Below are 15,991 nucleotides of genomic sequence, written 5' to 3' on the forward strand. Positions count from 1 at the left end.
TTAAGTGTGAATGTTTGTGGGAGCCTGTTTCAGTGTTTTGCTTTGGTTGGACTATTTCCCCTCACTTATTAATGAAGGAAGAAGCTTCCTCATCTCCAGTTTGCAAGAACTGAAAACTTGCTATTCCTGTCAAAGAATACCTGGGCAAGTAATGAGGACTCAACTTTCTTCCAGGAAAGGCCATACCCTGTCCAGCAGTGAAGTGAGAAGCACTATTATCAACTATGTGAAGATGAATGAACTGGTTGATGAAACAAACAAAAAGTATGTAAGACTTAAAACTGTGTTTAAGCACATTGCTGTGTACTGAGTATGGAATGACTTTGTACATTGGATTCCTGTGCTTTTAAGTTTGAAGGGTCACTCTAATGAAGGGTTACAAGATTCCATCAATGAAGTGTTATATAAATATTCTCTCTTGCTGGTTGTGGGCTGCCAGTAAAGCCCTAGTGCCAAGCATACCATATAAGAGTGCAAGTGCTGTGTGGGTTTTTGGAAATCTGGCTGCAGCTTTTAACAGAGTGCAAAAGGGACAAAAGCAATGTTTGTACATTCTTGACTGTGGTGTATAACCAGTTCAGTGGGCAGACTGTGAGGAGAACAAACTTCTGTTTAATTAGTGTTATTTGATTGCAGCTTTGTCAAAGTGAATCCTGTCTTGTGTGACTGCTTGTTGAACAAGTCAGAGCAAGATGAAATCTCAAAGCTCAAATGGGATGATCTCCTGAGCAGGTGAGGGGAAAGAGATTCCCACTGTTGTTTGATATATGTGCACTGAAGGCCACTGAGGGAATGCCCCTCTGTGCACTCTTCTGTGTATGGTGGTATTGTGGTCACAATGGGATTTAGCAGGGTTCTTTAATGTATGTAAGGCCTAAAACCTCTCAAAGGTCAAAATTGGACCACGGGATTCTACACAGTCAGGGAAGTACCTAGCACTGTGTTATGTGGCACATAAGCACACTTGCTGAATTCTTTGCACATGTGATTTTTATGAGGCTTGTGAACATGACACAATGTGTGCATCTGTTTTGGTGCATATTAAGTGCTCCTCATGACCTCTCCAGTGTTCCCTGTAACAGAGATTCCCAGATGTTGGTGACTACAGCTCCCATCATCCCCAGCCAAAGGCCCTTGCAGCTGAGGATGCTGGAAGTTGTAGTCAACATCATCTGGGAATCCCTGTTACAGGGAACACTGGTCCTTTCCTCACTTTGAGGAATGACATTTCCCTCAAGAGAAATGCTGGAAATTAGGATCATCACAGAGATATAATATAAAATCTCTCTACCTACCAGGCTGATTTTAGAGGATTCTTGACTTGCTTTCTATGTGCCCTGAACAGTCGAGACACAATGATGTCTGGAATTGCATTTGCCTGGAAGCTCTGCTTCTCTAAATCCTAAATACATTTGAGGCCTCAATTGTGGTCATTTAGTGCTGAGGGAATTAAGTACATGCTACTGCAGATGCTTCTTTATGTATCACTGCAGATATTCCAGGACACAACCGAAGTATTGTAAACAGGCTCAATTTGGCATAAATTAAGCCTTCGATATGTTTGTTTTTTATTTATTTATTAACACATTTTAATACCGCCCCAAACTTACGTCTCTGGGCGGTTTACAACAAAATAAAAACAAAAAGTAAAACATTAGTTAAAAACAAAAACAAGAAATTTAAAACACAACACTTTAAAATTTTTATTCAAATATCAAGATAATCAGTTTCCTCCAAGACTGTCTGGAGCTGGGAGGCTACCACCCTCTCATTTACCTTGCCCAGCCACAGAAGTTTGGAGACAGGGCTGTAGTTATTCAGGTCTGCGGGATCCAAAGTAGGTTTCTTCAGAAGCGGTCTGATGATTGCCTCCTTAAGACATGGAGGCATCCTACCTTCCCTCTGAGATGCATTTATAATCTCTACCAGGCCTTCTACAACAACCCCCTTGCCAGATAGTATAAGCCATGTCGGGCAAGGGTCAAGAGAACAGGTGGTAGGCCGCACCGTTCCAATCAGCTTGTCCACATCCTCAGGAGTCACAAACTGGAATTGATCCAACCTAACCACATAAGAGGAGTTGCTGGACACCTCCACATCAGACACTGAAGTAATTGTGGAGATGGAATCTAAATCTGCCCGAATACGAGAGATTTTTCCCACAAAGGATGTTACATCTGAACGAATGTTTCATCTTCATTCATATTTCATCTGAAGATGGGAATTCTAAGAACTCGCTGCCAGTAACCATTAAAGTGGTTAAATTTATGTCAAGTACAAATACTGAGAATTGTGTACTGTACAATTACATTACTGTGTGTCAAACCCCATGGGATGGCAGTTTGCAAATTAGAGGTATGATGTTGCCTGGTTTTTAGCCTCCATTTCAAGTTAGCCCCTGCTAACTTGGCAAAGAGGAGTCTTTTAACATGGTGATTCTCTTTATTTAGCTGGGGGAGAGTAACTGGCCATATCCACCCCCAGCACAGTACCTCCAGTGACTGTTGCTGGTGTCTATTTCATGTTTCTTTTTAGACTGTGAGCCCTTTGAGGACAGAGATCCATCTTGTTTATTTATTATTTCTCTGTGTAAACCGCCCTGAGCCATTTTTGGAAGAGCGGTATAGAAACCAAATAAATAATAAATAAATAAATAAATAAATAATTTCTGCAAGCTGAATTCCCCATGGCTGATAATTTGCAATGTTTGTCAAATGATGCAGAACAAATGTTTGACAATTGTAATGTATCTTCAGTTATAAAATACTAGTAGGTAAGGCCCATCATGGACGAGGCAAAGTCATTTTGCATCGATCACACTGCTAGGAAGGTTCAAGAAAGTAAATACATGTAGTAATTCTTTTTATTAATGTGCTTGCAAAAGGGAAGTAAAAGGAGCTACATCCAAACGTATTGTTTGAATAAACATGGGTGTCCTTAGGTGCTGCAGAAAGAGATACTGAAAACCTGCCATTTTTTCAGGCTGTACTGAGTAAACTTAAATCTTAATGGCCACTCTCTTTCAGGTGTTTGGACCAAATGCAGCCCTTCCATCAGGTGACATTTTTTCGGCACGAACCAGTCGTGAGGAAAGGAAACATTGACTCCATTGATATAACCATAGCACAGAGATCTTCAAATAAAAAGGTGAGGGCAAGAAGGTTCAATTTTCTGAAGAAAGGCCTTGCTCTACTGCCCCAGAATATTTCCCTGAGCAAGTGATACCTTGCATGATTTTCTCTCTGAAAGCGGGTTGTTCAAGTGTTCCCTGCATGACTGTACAGTCTTTGCAAATTTGCCCATTTAATGAAAGAGGTGTTTTTAAACACTTGCTAGTCCTAAGGTAATGAATGTAAAGAAGACTAAACTAATGATGGGTCCAGCTACCAGCCTCAGAATTGACAATGAAAACATTGAAGTAGTGGATAGCTTCTGCCTTTTAGGATCGACCGTCATCAATAAAGGATCCAGCAGTTAAGAAATATGCTGCAGACTAGCACTTGGTAAGGTTGCAATGAAGGCTTTGGAAAGGATATTTAGATGTTGTGATGTGTCTACACCTACAAAGATTAGAATCATTCAAACAATAGTTTTCCCTGTGACACTCTATGGATGCGAAAGCTGGACTTTGAAGAAGCAAGATAGAAAAAGTATTGGCGCTTTTGAACTTTGGTGCTGGAGAAGACTTTTGAGGATACCATGGACAGCCAGGAAAACAAACAAATGGATCATAGAACAAATCAATCCAAAATTTTCACTCAAGGCACAAAGGCACAAATCAAACTATCATATTTCAGACACATTATGTGAAAACCCAGCTCCCTTGAGAAGTCCATAATGCTGGGGAATGTTGAAGGAAAGAGAAGAAGACGACCAGCAGCAAGGTGGATGGACTTGGTTAACGACAGCAGTGAATGCATCACTGAGAGACCTTAAAGGCCAAGCTGAAGACAGCTCATCCTGGAGAGAGTCTATCTATGTGGTTGCTAAGAGTCGACACCAACGGCACTTAAGAAATCAATCAACCCTAAGGATTAGGTGGTAATTTGCTGCCAGCAGGCCACAGTAATCTACAGAGTAACACTATGGTCTCTCTTGCCTTGCAGGTAACAGTTATTAAGAACCTTGAGCTGTATGGTCTAGACCCACAGGCTGTTGCCAATACTCTCCAGCAAAAAGTTCAGGCTAGCGCTGCTGTTGCCGCACTGCCAGGAACAAAGGACAGAGCACAGGTCCAGATCCAAGGCAATCAAATCCACCATCTTGCAAAGTTGCTGCTGGGTAAGTATCTTTGGAAAACTATGTTAGTTCAATCTGAATTTGGTCAATGTTAAAATCTTCTGATTGCTTAAAGTGGTAAAATGTGGGTAGATTCTGTTCAGCATTTTAATTTTTAAAAATAAAGTGCTTACAGAACCACAGGTGGTATCTTAGAAGAGGTATCCCTCCTCCTAGGGCAGGGTTGCACAACTTCAGTCCTCCTGCAGATGCTGAACTACAACTCCCATAATCCCCTTCAGCCACTGTGGTTGAGGATGATGGGAGTTGTAGTCCAAAACCAGCTGGCGAACCAAAGATGTGTAGCCCTGTTCTAAGGGTATAGCTGTAATTGAAGAAAGTGGGACAAATGTCCTATATCGCTGCTGCCTGATATAGGTGTTTCCCATAGTCTGGGAAGATACCAGTGGAGATTCGAACCAGTAACCTCTGGCTTGCTGGTCTAATCATTTCCCCACTGCACCAGTGACTGGCTTCTGTGTCAAATATCCATGTAGCATCCAAGACAAAGCATGCTTTTTTCTTCAGAAATATTTTTATTCAGATGCAAATTTATGCAATTTAAACATGAATCTGGGCCATTTAATTAACCATGGTTGCAAACCTAGGCACACTTAACTGGGAGTATTAAGCTCTATTGACCACATTGATCAATATGAGGGAAATTACTTAAAGTAGTCCCACTGAAATTTCAAAGGATACATTTGAGTACAGCAGAACTTCTTGAGTAAAATGCTGACTATGCTATAAGCTTTGAAAATTTGAATAATAGCGCTAATTAGCATTTATATAGTGCTTTAGAGGTTTCAAAGAGCTTCTCATGCAATTCCTGTTGTTGTGCTATAAATGCTTCAGTTGCCAAATACAGAGTGGTTACACACTTGGTTCTTTTGCAGAGGACTACCAGATACCTCGTAAATACATCCAGGGCCTTGAGAAGGCGCCAAAAATGTGCCGAAAGAAATAGTCTGTCTGAAGATCATATGCTCTGTTATTTATAAATATTTCATTCAACAGAAATGAATAATCCAACTGCCTTAGCTATAAAGTAGTGGTTTTTATTTAATAATTATTAAAAAATGACTTTTCCCAGATATTTTGCTTCATACATGATTAATGGGGAAGTGTTGTAACACAACTATCAATTACCAAATCCTTCAGATCACTTTGTCGCCTAGCCTAAGAGGATCATGTGGCTGAATTTCTTACAGGCTTCTGAAATGCAAGAATCAGAGTAGGAAGGGAGGTACAGTATATATCCCAAGTATGCTGCAGCATATTATCCCCCACCTGCTCCAATGGCCTGTCCCACCTTATTCTCTGTCACCAAGGAAGCAGCAGCTGGAAAAGTGGACAGCTACAGTGCATCTACAAAATATTTCACCCTCATCAGTCATTAAGCGAGAAACTTCTAGTCTCTAACTTTTAAAGAAATATGTAATCCACTTTCATCACAGGAACAAGTCTATTTGTTTTCCTTGACACCTTATTACAGTGCTGAATTACTGTTCTAGATGCCACGATTGAAATGTCATTGCCTGCTTGTCCTTGTTGTGGCTTAACACAATAGGATTAGCCGTACATACCTTTCCCTCTAAACTCAATGCTTAGTTCCATTGGTGATTCCTCCATTTCGTTTTTAGACCCATTACCGTGGTAGCTCGCTAGTAAATCAACTTTCCAGCTTTTCATTTTTCTCCTAGATGCACAAAACTAACTGAATGTGGCCTTTCTTCTGACAGGAAAGTTGGTTTTTATGTCTGGTGTTTTTCCCAATCCCAAGTGCTTTTATACCTACTTTTCACAATAAAACTCATTATAGTAGAGAATAGGAAAAAACTTTAATATGGAACCTCTAAAGGGGAAAAAAACCACCCACTATTCTGTTAAGGTATGCAGTATCCAGGCCTCACATTTTACTAATGAGTAGAGGTGGCCCTCGTTGTCCATAGTCCCTCAGTTATCCACTGTTTTAAAAAAAAAAAAAAAAGGCAAAATCCATGGTTCCTGGTGTGGCCAGAATGATTTCCGATGTAATTTCTGGCCATTAATTTTCAGCACTGAGCCATTTTGTGGCTCTTTAAAAAAAACAACCATTTTTCCCCAAATTTGAAACAATTCTCAAATTTGGAGGACTTTGGGGGGTTTTTGGAGGGGGACTTTCTTGAGAGCTGGAGGCCTGGAGAACAATGTACTGTGCTTTACTCCCTTTTATTTCTGCTTTCGGACCTTTCTTAGGCTCAAGGAAACTAACCCCCCTCCTTTCCATTGACTCAAGGTGTTGTTCACAGTTTCCATATTTACACCTCTAGGTGAGAATGGAACCCCTGTGAATAAGGGCCACCTGTACTGTCAGCAGTCAAAAGAAAAAGTGTGTAGACAAGCCCTTAAGAGTAGGGGCAGGTAATTTCAGGGCCAGCATCAGCTTTGAGCACTGCACATTCCTTTTGAGTGGCTGCTCCATTGCTCTCCACTCCCTCCTTCCCCATCCATTTATCAGCTTCCTTTAGAGCTGAGCTAGATTTGTCCCCCTGGGCTGGCTCAACATTTGGAGAGGCCATTGGGCCTTGATGGGTGCTCACTTACCTGGTGCCAGGGCAAGTGTTTTAAAGTGAAATAGTTGAATGTGTTTTTACAGCAACCACGTTTTAAAGCCTACTTTCCTTAAGTAAGCTTATGAGGTCACCCGGCATTGTGTGTGTGTGTGTCCTATCAACTTCACAATGCCTGGACTAATATGAACCAAATTGGGTACAGTTGTAGGGACACCCAATGGCAAAATTTGATGTCATCCACCCTGATTCAAGATGGCAGATGCGTGAAGTGGGCTAACTTGTGAGGATGGTAATTATCAAATAAGATTATAGTGAAAGTAGGTAGATTACTTCTAACCAGAACAACTTTTAAAATGTCATGCAGTGTGTCATTGCTGCATCTGCATGATGCCGCAAAGCCTGTCCATCTGGCTCCCAGCATTGCCCCCGGCTCTACGTAATCTCACACATACTGGCTGATGTGATGTACAATGCTAAGGGTGCTGCATGGACAGAAGCAGTGGTGTTATAGTTTGGAGGGGTGGTTGCACAAGCCTCATCTCCCATGGTTTCTCCCATTCAGGGCTGGCTCTAGGGGATCTGGCGCCCAGATGCAACACTCTGTTGAGCGCCCTTAGTTATCGTGAAGAATAAAAATTCAAAATACAATTAGTGTGTATTCAAAATTTAATACACAAAGATTTTATGTAATTATGTACATAACATTGTATATAATATAATAATATTTTATTATTATTATTATTATTATTATTTTGCATTTATATCCCGCTCTTCGTCCAAGGAGCCCAGAGTGTTGTACTACATACTTAGGTTTCTCCTCACAACAACCCTGTGAAGTAGGTTAGGCTGAGAGAGAAGTGACTGGCCCAGAGTCACCCAGCAAGTCTCATGGCTGAATAGGGATTTGAACTCGGGTCTCCCCGGTCCGAGTGGGTTTCAGGCAGATTGGGTGGAAGATACTGTATGGGATGGAAGTCTTAGGAAGAAGGCTGCAGATGGAGTCAGAGCTGAAGGAGGAAGGGCAGGCAAAGAGCTAAGGTGCCTGTTCCCTTTCAGGAAGTCAGTTTACCAGGGAAGAGAGCCATTGCTGGCTAGATACTGATGACCTGGGGAATGGCTACCCAGTTTTAATAGTTAATTTGTTTTAATTGTTTATCATGTTGTGAACCGCCCTGAGGCATTTTGGAAGGGCGGTATATAAATCTAATAAATAAATAAATAAATAAAATAAAGAGAGACCAGATTGAGGACTGCAAGAATTCAAGCAAGCCATCAGGGAACAGCAGCCAAGCCTGTTTGAAAAATTCAAGGCTGAAGAATCCATCCCAGCTGTCAGAAGGCAGGCCTGGCTTAGAACCGTCCAAGGTCTGTGGCATTTAAAGGGATAGCACACCTTTGTCATCAGCTTCTGTGACTGCCACTTGAAAGGACAATTAGGGGGAACTGATGGAAATGTCAGTTACAGATTCAAACTGATACAATAGGAGGAGAGCTGGTCTTGTGCTGGCAAGCATGACTTGTCCCCTTAGCTAAGCGAGCTCCGCCCTGGTTGCATTTGAATGGAACACTTGATGTGTAAGCACTGGAAGAGATTCCCCTCAGGGGATTAAGCTGCTCTGGGAAAAACAGAAGGTTTCAAGTTCCCTCCCTGGCTTCTCCAAAGATAGGGCTGAGAGAGATTCCTGCCTGCAACCTTGAAGAAGCTGCTGCCAGTCTGTGAAGACAATACTGAGCTAGATAGACCAATGGTCTGACTCAGTATATGGCAGCTTCCTATCTTCCTGTGTTCCTACACGCAAATAATGCGCCATGCACAGTGTGGCACACAAAAACATATCTCACCTCCAGCCCCTCACCTCTGGCTCTGACTTTACAAGAAGTAAGGTCTCCAGGATAGCTGAGAAGAGATAAGTATCTGCCTCTCAAGCTATTTTATTTATGGCATATAGAAGAACAGGTTCATTTCTCATGGGGTTATGAAATTGCATGGCTCCTCTGTCCCTTACAGATTATTATTACATTTATATACTGCTCTTCCTCCAAGGAGCCCAGAGCGGTGTACTACATACTTAAGTTTCTCTTTCACAACAACCCTGTGAAGTAGGTTAGGCTGAGAGAGAAGTGACTGGCCCAGAGTCACCCAGCAAGTCTCCTGGCTGAATGGGGATTTGAACTCAGGTCTCCCCAGTCCTAGTCCAGCACTCTAACCACTACACCACATTTATACATATGGTACATGGAAGATGCTGAAAGGCATAACAACATACTGTACGGGAGATGGCAATGGTAAATCCCTCCTGTATTCTGCCTAAGACAACCACATGGCTCTGTCCTCTGTGGTCACCAGGAGTAGACACCAACTCAATAGCACACTTTACCTTTACATGTCCAGAACTGAATGAGGAGAGAGAGTGTGTGTGTGTGTGTGTGTGTGTGTGAGAGAGAGAGAGAGATCCATATGTATATTCTTTAAACTAAGGTGTAACATATAAGTAAGGTATTCATTTCACAGCAATTCACTGGCCAGCATGAACAACCACCTTCACAAAATCCTTTTTCCTCTCCCCTCTATCTCATCATTGAAACTTAAACAAGATCACACACAGGCTTTTTTCTTTGTGCCAATTAATCTCAGTTTTGTGCATACATTCATGATTAAGCAGGCACGCAAAACACTCAAGTAGTCCTTGCTTCTTATTTTCACCCTTTAAAAAATAGTCCCTACCTATGCCTGTAAATTCTACTCAATAAACTCAAAATAATAATCATACTGAAAATTAAATTGAACATTATACTGCATTAAGCAACTAAAACATACTGCATTTTTGCCCTGGATTCTACAGGCACTGCATGTTTTGCATTCAATACTCTGCCATCCCCAGAAACACAGACACAGAGTGATTCCATGCCTGGTATCTCTCCATTTCACAAAACATACATCCCCCATAAGCACCCCTCCATTTTTGCTTACTGTTTTTGAAATATGAATGATAAAGGATGCTTCCTCTTTGAAATGAGACTGTTCTGTGGTCTTGCTCCTCATCATGTCTCCTTTCTCCTCTCTGATCTGAAGAGCCTCCCTCACACATGAGGTGAGGAGTGACTATGTGCATGTACAGAGTTAGAGTCTAGAGCCCAGAGAGCAAACGAGGGGAGGAGAGCCTCTTTCTGGTCAAGTTTGTTTGAGAGTCCCTTTGCAAAACAAAGAGAGTCCCTTTGTTTTGACTTGATGACTTGTTGACTCAGACTGAGCAGAACAAAGGGAAGCCGAGTCCACCCCCCACCTCTGTTTAGTCTGTCTATCTTTGCAAACTGCAATCCACTTGTAGTATGCAGATTCCCTGAAAGAGACAGGTAGGTGCTGCGGGACACAAAGGAGGGGGTCAGAGCTCAGGCAGAGGGCACAGCACACTCAGACTGTTGTTGCTTTTCTTCAAGTTCCATCAGCGGCAGCACCTTCCCAGCCCAGTAGGTGGCGCCCCGATGCAATGCGTCTGTTGCTTCCTAGGAAAACCCGGCCCTGCTCCCATTTGCCAGAGTATAAGAAAAGCATGGGGATGCAGCTTGCGCAGCCACTAGTGGGGACAGTGATGCTACAGTAGCCGCAGCGGGACCATTATCATCAACACAAAACATTATGTCAGCTACTTTCTTCCAAGCTGAACTGCAGGCAAGGGGGCTCTTTAAATCCTTTTCTTGCAGTGTGACTCTTTGGCAGAGCCCTCCCCTTATTATGCAACTCAGCTGTTCAGTCATTCACAAAACAAAGATGAAGGGGAAAGGCCGTAAACAGGTAAAGTGGAGGGCGGAAGGATAAGTGGCTAAAGGGTCGGTTGCCACCCCACCTTTGCTGGAGTAAGAATAAGTCAGTGGAAGGAGCCAATGTTGCTGGCACTTCTGTTTCAATTGAAAATTGGTTGCCACGATATCCTTTTCTTCTGTCATGGAACTTAAGGAAACATGTCAGATTCTAATAAAGTTCCCCATCCAGGTGCTAATCACATTTTCTTAGGGAGGACTGTATCATGTGCCCTGGGAGAACTGCTAGTGTATTTGCTTCGTGCATGCAATACCGGTGAACACCACAGGTGGGCATAGGTTAGTCAAACATTCTCTTTGAAACAGTTTTGTCAGGGACTGTTTTATTTTTAATAGCTTCTTACACAGTTTGTATTGCATGAACAAATTGTTTAGGAGCTTTAAAAAAAAAGCGGAAAGGTGACATTTTAAAATGCCATAGGGTTGAAAGAGTAGTAAAAATAAATTACAGCATTGCAAAAATGTATTTACTTTACCACATAAGCTTTCACTAACTCCATTCTATACAGATTTTACATGTTTACAGTCAACCATTAAAAAGAAAAAGTTACACACATACATATGCAGGCAACACAATAGACTAACAAAGGCACTGCCAGCAGTAGTCTGCGCTTAAGGTGGGGCCTAGGCTAACTCGTATCTAAGGCTTCTGCTCTGCCAGATCAAGTGACTCCGTTTTCTCTCACTATCTGACCTATTTTTCCCCATTAATGCCCCTTAGCTATATAATCTTTAAAAACAAAAAAACACACCCTCCTCTCAATTTTTAGGAGGCTTAGTCAGCAGCATTCACATAAATTGCATAAGAAGCCATGCCTTCTATAAAAATGTTCCAAGACATGCCAGGGGTGGGAGTAGGGGGGTGGGGAGCAGGAGCAGGAGAGGTGCCAGTAACTGAAAAGCTGGTCAAAGGCAACAAAAAGGAGGATCCATCCTAGGGAGAAGGAGGTCGTGACTGACAGAAACTGCCTTCCGTTCTCTCTCTTGATGGTGCCACAAGTGGAGGAACTCCTGGGAGCCTTCCTCACTTTGCTAGGCCCACCGTTTCTCCCGTGTTTAGGAAGGCTTTGAGTGCTCTGTTCTCTGGGTCCAGCAGTTGCATGTGCTTCTCTGTTCTATGCTCCCTACTTTCCCCCTGCCTGCCTTGTGCTGATAGTTCACCTCAGTCCTTTCATTGACAGGGTACAACCTGCACAGACCTTGTTCTCCCAGGGAATAGCGGCTGGCACAGGTGCCACCAGGGGGGAGTGGCGAGAGGCGCCTTGAGGCATAAATGGGTGCCTCCGCTCCAGCCACTCCTGCAAGTTGCTCCAAGCAGCAGTGTGCCACCCCACTCTCTGTATAGCGGGGGATCGGCTCTGCCACTCACCTGGCTTCCGCGGAGCCAATCCCCCACTGGCGGGAAGTTGAGTGGCAGAGCTGATCCGCCCTCCGCAGGGAGTGGGGGGCGGCACGCTGCTGCCCGTAGCAGCTTGCAAGTGAGGCCAGAGCGGAGGTGAGCACCTACTAATTTATGCTCCAAGGTAAGCTTTTGCTGTCCCTCTACTGCAGGGAAGGGAACTAATCCCTGGCTTGCCCAAAGGCAGTTCTGCTTGAGGGAATCTACAAAGGCATTGTGCAGGCAGGCCTGGTTCTTCTGATGGCTGTTCTTTACAGGGGCTGGACTTTGCCTCTACACAGTTCAAGGTCTGAATATGAACTACATAGTTACTACATGGGAGTAAAAGTGATCTTCAGTTTAATCTGTTCAAATCTCAAGTGAAGCCAGTAGTTGGCATGAGCCTACTACCTCCATAAAGATCTGCCCCCACATTTGCTGTGGACTTCAAAAGGCAGCTCCAGCACTGTTCTGAAGCAGTGACTGCAGCAGCTGCATTTCCAGAGGCTTTCCCATATATGGCAATGGGGAAACTTCCAGAAATGCAGCTTCTGTGACTGCTCCTCATAACAGCATCGGGGCTGGCTTTGAAGTCTACAGCAGCCTCAGGGCAGACCACCGCAGAGGCCGTAAGCTGCGTATGTCCACCATAATCGCTTCAATTCAAAAGGCTGTGTGTATACAACTAGGGAAAATGCCTTAAATTGCATTTAAATCAGACTTCCATTGAAAAACATGCGGGGTGTGTGTGTGTGCTGGGGAGAGGGGAAAAAACAATTCCTTTGTCTCACCATGCCACCAGGTTATGGATACGTTGGGGGGAGAGACTGCCTCATATCCTAGAGTCAGAGCCAGCGAGCTGTACCCACTTTCCTGGAAAGGCCACACCTTTCATACATTGCCACAGCTGCATGGGAACCATTTTTCTGTGAGAGCTTCCCTTGCCACCAAAGGCTGTATGATGCAGCCATGTGGGTTGGGTCAGTGGTGTGGGATTTCCCCACCGATTCTCCCCTTGTGGTTGCACTGTTAAGGTTTAGGCCCAGCCCCATAAGATCCCCTTATGGGACCCATGCAGCAGCTATGCCTACATCTGAAGGGTACCTCAGCCTACTGTTCACGGGCTTGACATACAATTCCTGACGAATAGATAACAAATTTCAACATCTAGCATTAAGAGGCAAGTAACAAACTCAGCTGGTTCTTCCTACTGGATAAAAGGAAACCATGTCAGCAATAGCAAGGCTAAGCTTAAACTGTTAGGCTGGGGGCGACACCAAGGACACAACTGTCCGAAGTTGCTAAAAAGAAAACCTGACCTTTCCCCCCTGAGAAAATACAAACACTTGATCAAGGCCAAAGCACTAAAGCTCATCAAGACCTGCTGTAGTGCTACAGCCTTCTTGGCATCGGGTTAGTTGAGTCTCTTCATCTTGTGCAACTATCTGTTTGGCATTCTCTTCAGTGTCTCCCCCCCCCCGCCCCCCGAACAATAACCTTCCACTCGCAGATGTGGTGCTTTCCACAGTACACATAACATGATTACAGAGAGCACATTCACGACACTTCTGCCACACTTACACCAATCCAGCAGGTGAGGTATCTGGATGGCAGGAGAAGGAAGAGAGTGGTTAGAGTCTGGCCCTTGGCATTTATACTAGAAGCAACCCAGTTCCTTGGCCATTCAGCACTCGCTGCAAAGTTTCCTGGCTGTGCCGTTCAGTATGACCATGGTGGAAGGAGAAGCAGCATTCATTTTTGGTTTCTTGAGGGCCAGCAGATTGAAACATCAATAGTTATCAGTTCTGATCACACCTTAGACAGCAACCAATCAAAAAAGTGTCCTGAGAAAAAGTCTTTTTAAATTTTTTTTAAATAATTAGATATATATATGTATATATATATTTGTATAGTTTATCACTAGCCATGCTTCCAAGTTTGGTTATCCAGGCTTCTCATTTGCTTCTTTCAAGGCCTCCTGCAGTCTTTGTTTAAATCTGTCATACTTTTTCTGCACTTGCTGGATTTTATCCTTTTCTTCCCTCTGTAGTATTACAAGGAAGTTCTGCAGCTCTGGAATAGAGAAGTCATCCCACTGTGGAGGAAAAGACACACACAAACACACTTCAGATTGGCAGAGAGAAAATACATATTCTTCCAAGTGTGCAAGGGCGTAGATGTTAGTAGGGTAGTATTTAAAATAGTATTTCTTCTGCATGTTGAAGGGCAATTTGAATGAACCACTCTCCCATGTGTTTGGGTGACAGTGACACTGCACAGCAGATGGGGCGGAGAGGAGGATGCCCACATTCCTCCCCTCACATGACTGAGAAGGTTGGCAGATGTATCATCTGAACTGGTCCTAACAGGTCTTTCCAGTCTCACATTTTGTTTCAGCTGCTACTCTGAAACCTTGAGGATAAGAAAGCAGGGGCCTCCTCAGAGGTGGGTGATGGAACAGAGCAGTTGCATGATGTGACCTCAATTGAAAAGGGACACTGTACCACACAATTGCACTTGCACAATTTTAAGTCGCAGCAGAACAGGGCTGTTCCACAACAGGGTGGGTGGAGTTTAGGTAAACGCAGCAGAGCAGGTGGTGCTCAACCACCTGCATTGTGTTGTGCTGTAGGTCAGCGGCTCTGTTTTCAGCTCTGTTTTTAACCACAGAAAGGCTCTACATGTGTTTTCTATTTTGCTGTGGTTCAAATGGGGCATGTGGGCATTGTCAGTGTGCATATCTGAGTTTTTGTTTTTTTTGCAGTGTTTCCTGTTCAAAAGGTTTCCCTCTCAGAAACCCCCATTTTGCTATCTCTCCCAAGTTCAAAGCATAATTGGAGGATTTGGTCGGAGCAGTTTAAGGGGAAACCCAGGGCAAAATACCGACCAACATCCAGGCTTGTCCTGCGCCAATGTGCCATGAATGGTTTTGGGCCACTTCCTTTCCACTGCAGACACCTGGGCCTCCCAGAACTTTGGGGGTCCCTTAAGAACACTGGAGGCACAGACAGTTGCAGAGGGAAGCAGGGGATTGGTGGAAATCGCCCCACCCCATTTGCGCAACACACGCAGTGCAGTGGTGCAAGGAATATCTAGATGTCAGCCACGACACAAATATTTATTATTATTTAATTATTATTATTATCTATCTATTTTATTTAACATATTTTTATACCACCCAAAACTCACATCTCTGGGCGGTTTACAAAGATCAAAAAGTAAAACATTAATTAAAAACAAAAAATTTAAAAGCAAGAAATTTAAACACAATTTAAAATTTTAAAACAATATTCTAAAAACAGCATTAAAACCAAACAAAATAGTGACTGTAGTTTCCCTTTAAAATACTTTCCACTCTTTCAGCTCTGTATAAAGAACAGCACTAGGGTCCAGTCAGAGCATAATTTGAATAAACAATGCCACAAAATGTGCATTTATACACCTTCATACAAGTGTACAGAAGTACAGATCTGCACATAGGTACAGTTATTCACATGTTATGTTGAATGCGGGCACAGCAGTACACTTCCTATCCGAATCATGCATTTTAGTGGCCTGTACCCAGTTTCACTTTTAAATGAACACAGGTAGAATCATTCACAAAAACATGTAAGAGTGTACAAATATTTGTTCACTTGTACAACATAATGACTAAATAGTGCTTAAGTTCTTAAGCAAGCCATCCTGTAGCTTGCTAGGAATCAGTTCTTCTGCTTAAAGAACTATAAAATAAAACTGATAATTGCATAGGTAACACAGCTGAACCCTATTTTCCTGCTAACTCCAGGCATGTGGAGGATGAGGATCGATTAAAACCACCTGGGTTATACAAAATAAATGCAATCTTCCTCACTGGATTAGCTAGTCACAAATATTAACCTGGAACATAACACCCAGTTAATCTATTTTTTGAGGCTGATCATGGCTTGTGTAATCCAAGGATTACGATCCAAGACTGCAG

General features: G+C 43.1%; 2 protein-coding genes across 7 annotated transcripts in view; one reads left to right on the forward strand and one right to left on the reverse strand.

The window, feature by feature from the left end:
* The window catches only part of EIF2D (eukaryotic translation initiation factor 2D), a 37,915-nt gene extending 32,543 nt beyond the window's left edge, over nt 1-5,372 (forward strand). For all 4 annotated transcript variants that reach the window (XM_053246114.1, XM_053246117.1, XM_053246116.1 and 1 more), the window contains 5 exons: nt 175-264; nt 637-732; nt 3,027-3,147; nt 4,107-4,281; nt 5,175-5,372. In XM_053246114.1, the coding sequence (XP_053102089.1) occupies nt 175-264; nt 637-732; nt 3,027-3,147; nt 4,107-4,281; nt 5,175-5,245 (553 nt within the window). In that variant the 3' untranslated portion in view covers nt 5,246-5,372. The remainder of the gene's footprint in view (nt 1-174; nt 265-636; nt 733-3,026; nt 3,148-4,106; nt 4,282-5,174) is intronic.
* A 5,583-nt stretch (nt 5,373-10,955) lies between these two features.
* Nucleotides 10,956-15,991, reverse strand: part of RASSF5 (Ras association domain family member 5) — a 151,955-nt gene continuing 146,919 nt past the window's right edge. For all 3 annotated transcript variants that reach the window (XM_053245139.1, XM_053245140.1, XM_053245141.1), the window contains one exon: nt 10,956-14,125. In XM_053245139.1, the coding sequence (XP_053101114.1) occupies nt 13,973-14,125 (153 nt within the window). In that variant the 3' untranslated portion in view covers nt 10,956-13,972. The remainder of the gene's footprint in view (nt 14,126-15,991) is intronic.

This window comes from Hemicordylus capensis, chromosome 4, assembly GCF_027244095.1.
Source record: "Hemicordylus capensis ecotype Gifberg chromosome 4, rHemCap1.1.pri, whole genome shotgun sequence".
Classification (NCBI taxonomy): domain Eukaryota; kingdom Metazoa; phylum Chordata; class Lepidosauria; order Squamata; family Cordylidae; genus Hemicordylus; species Hemicordylus capensis.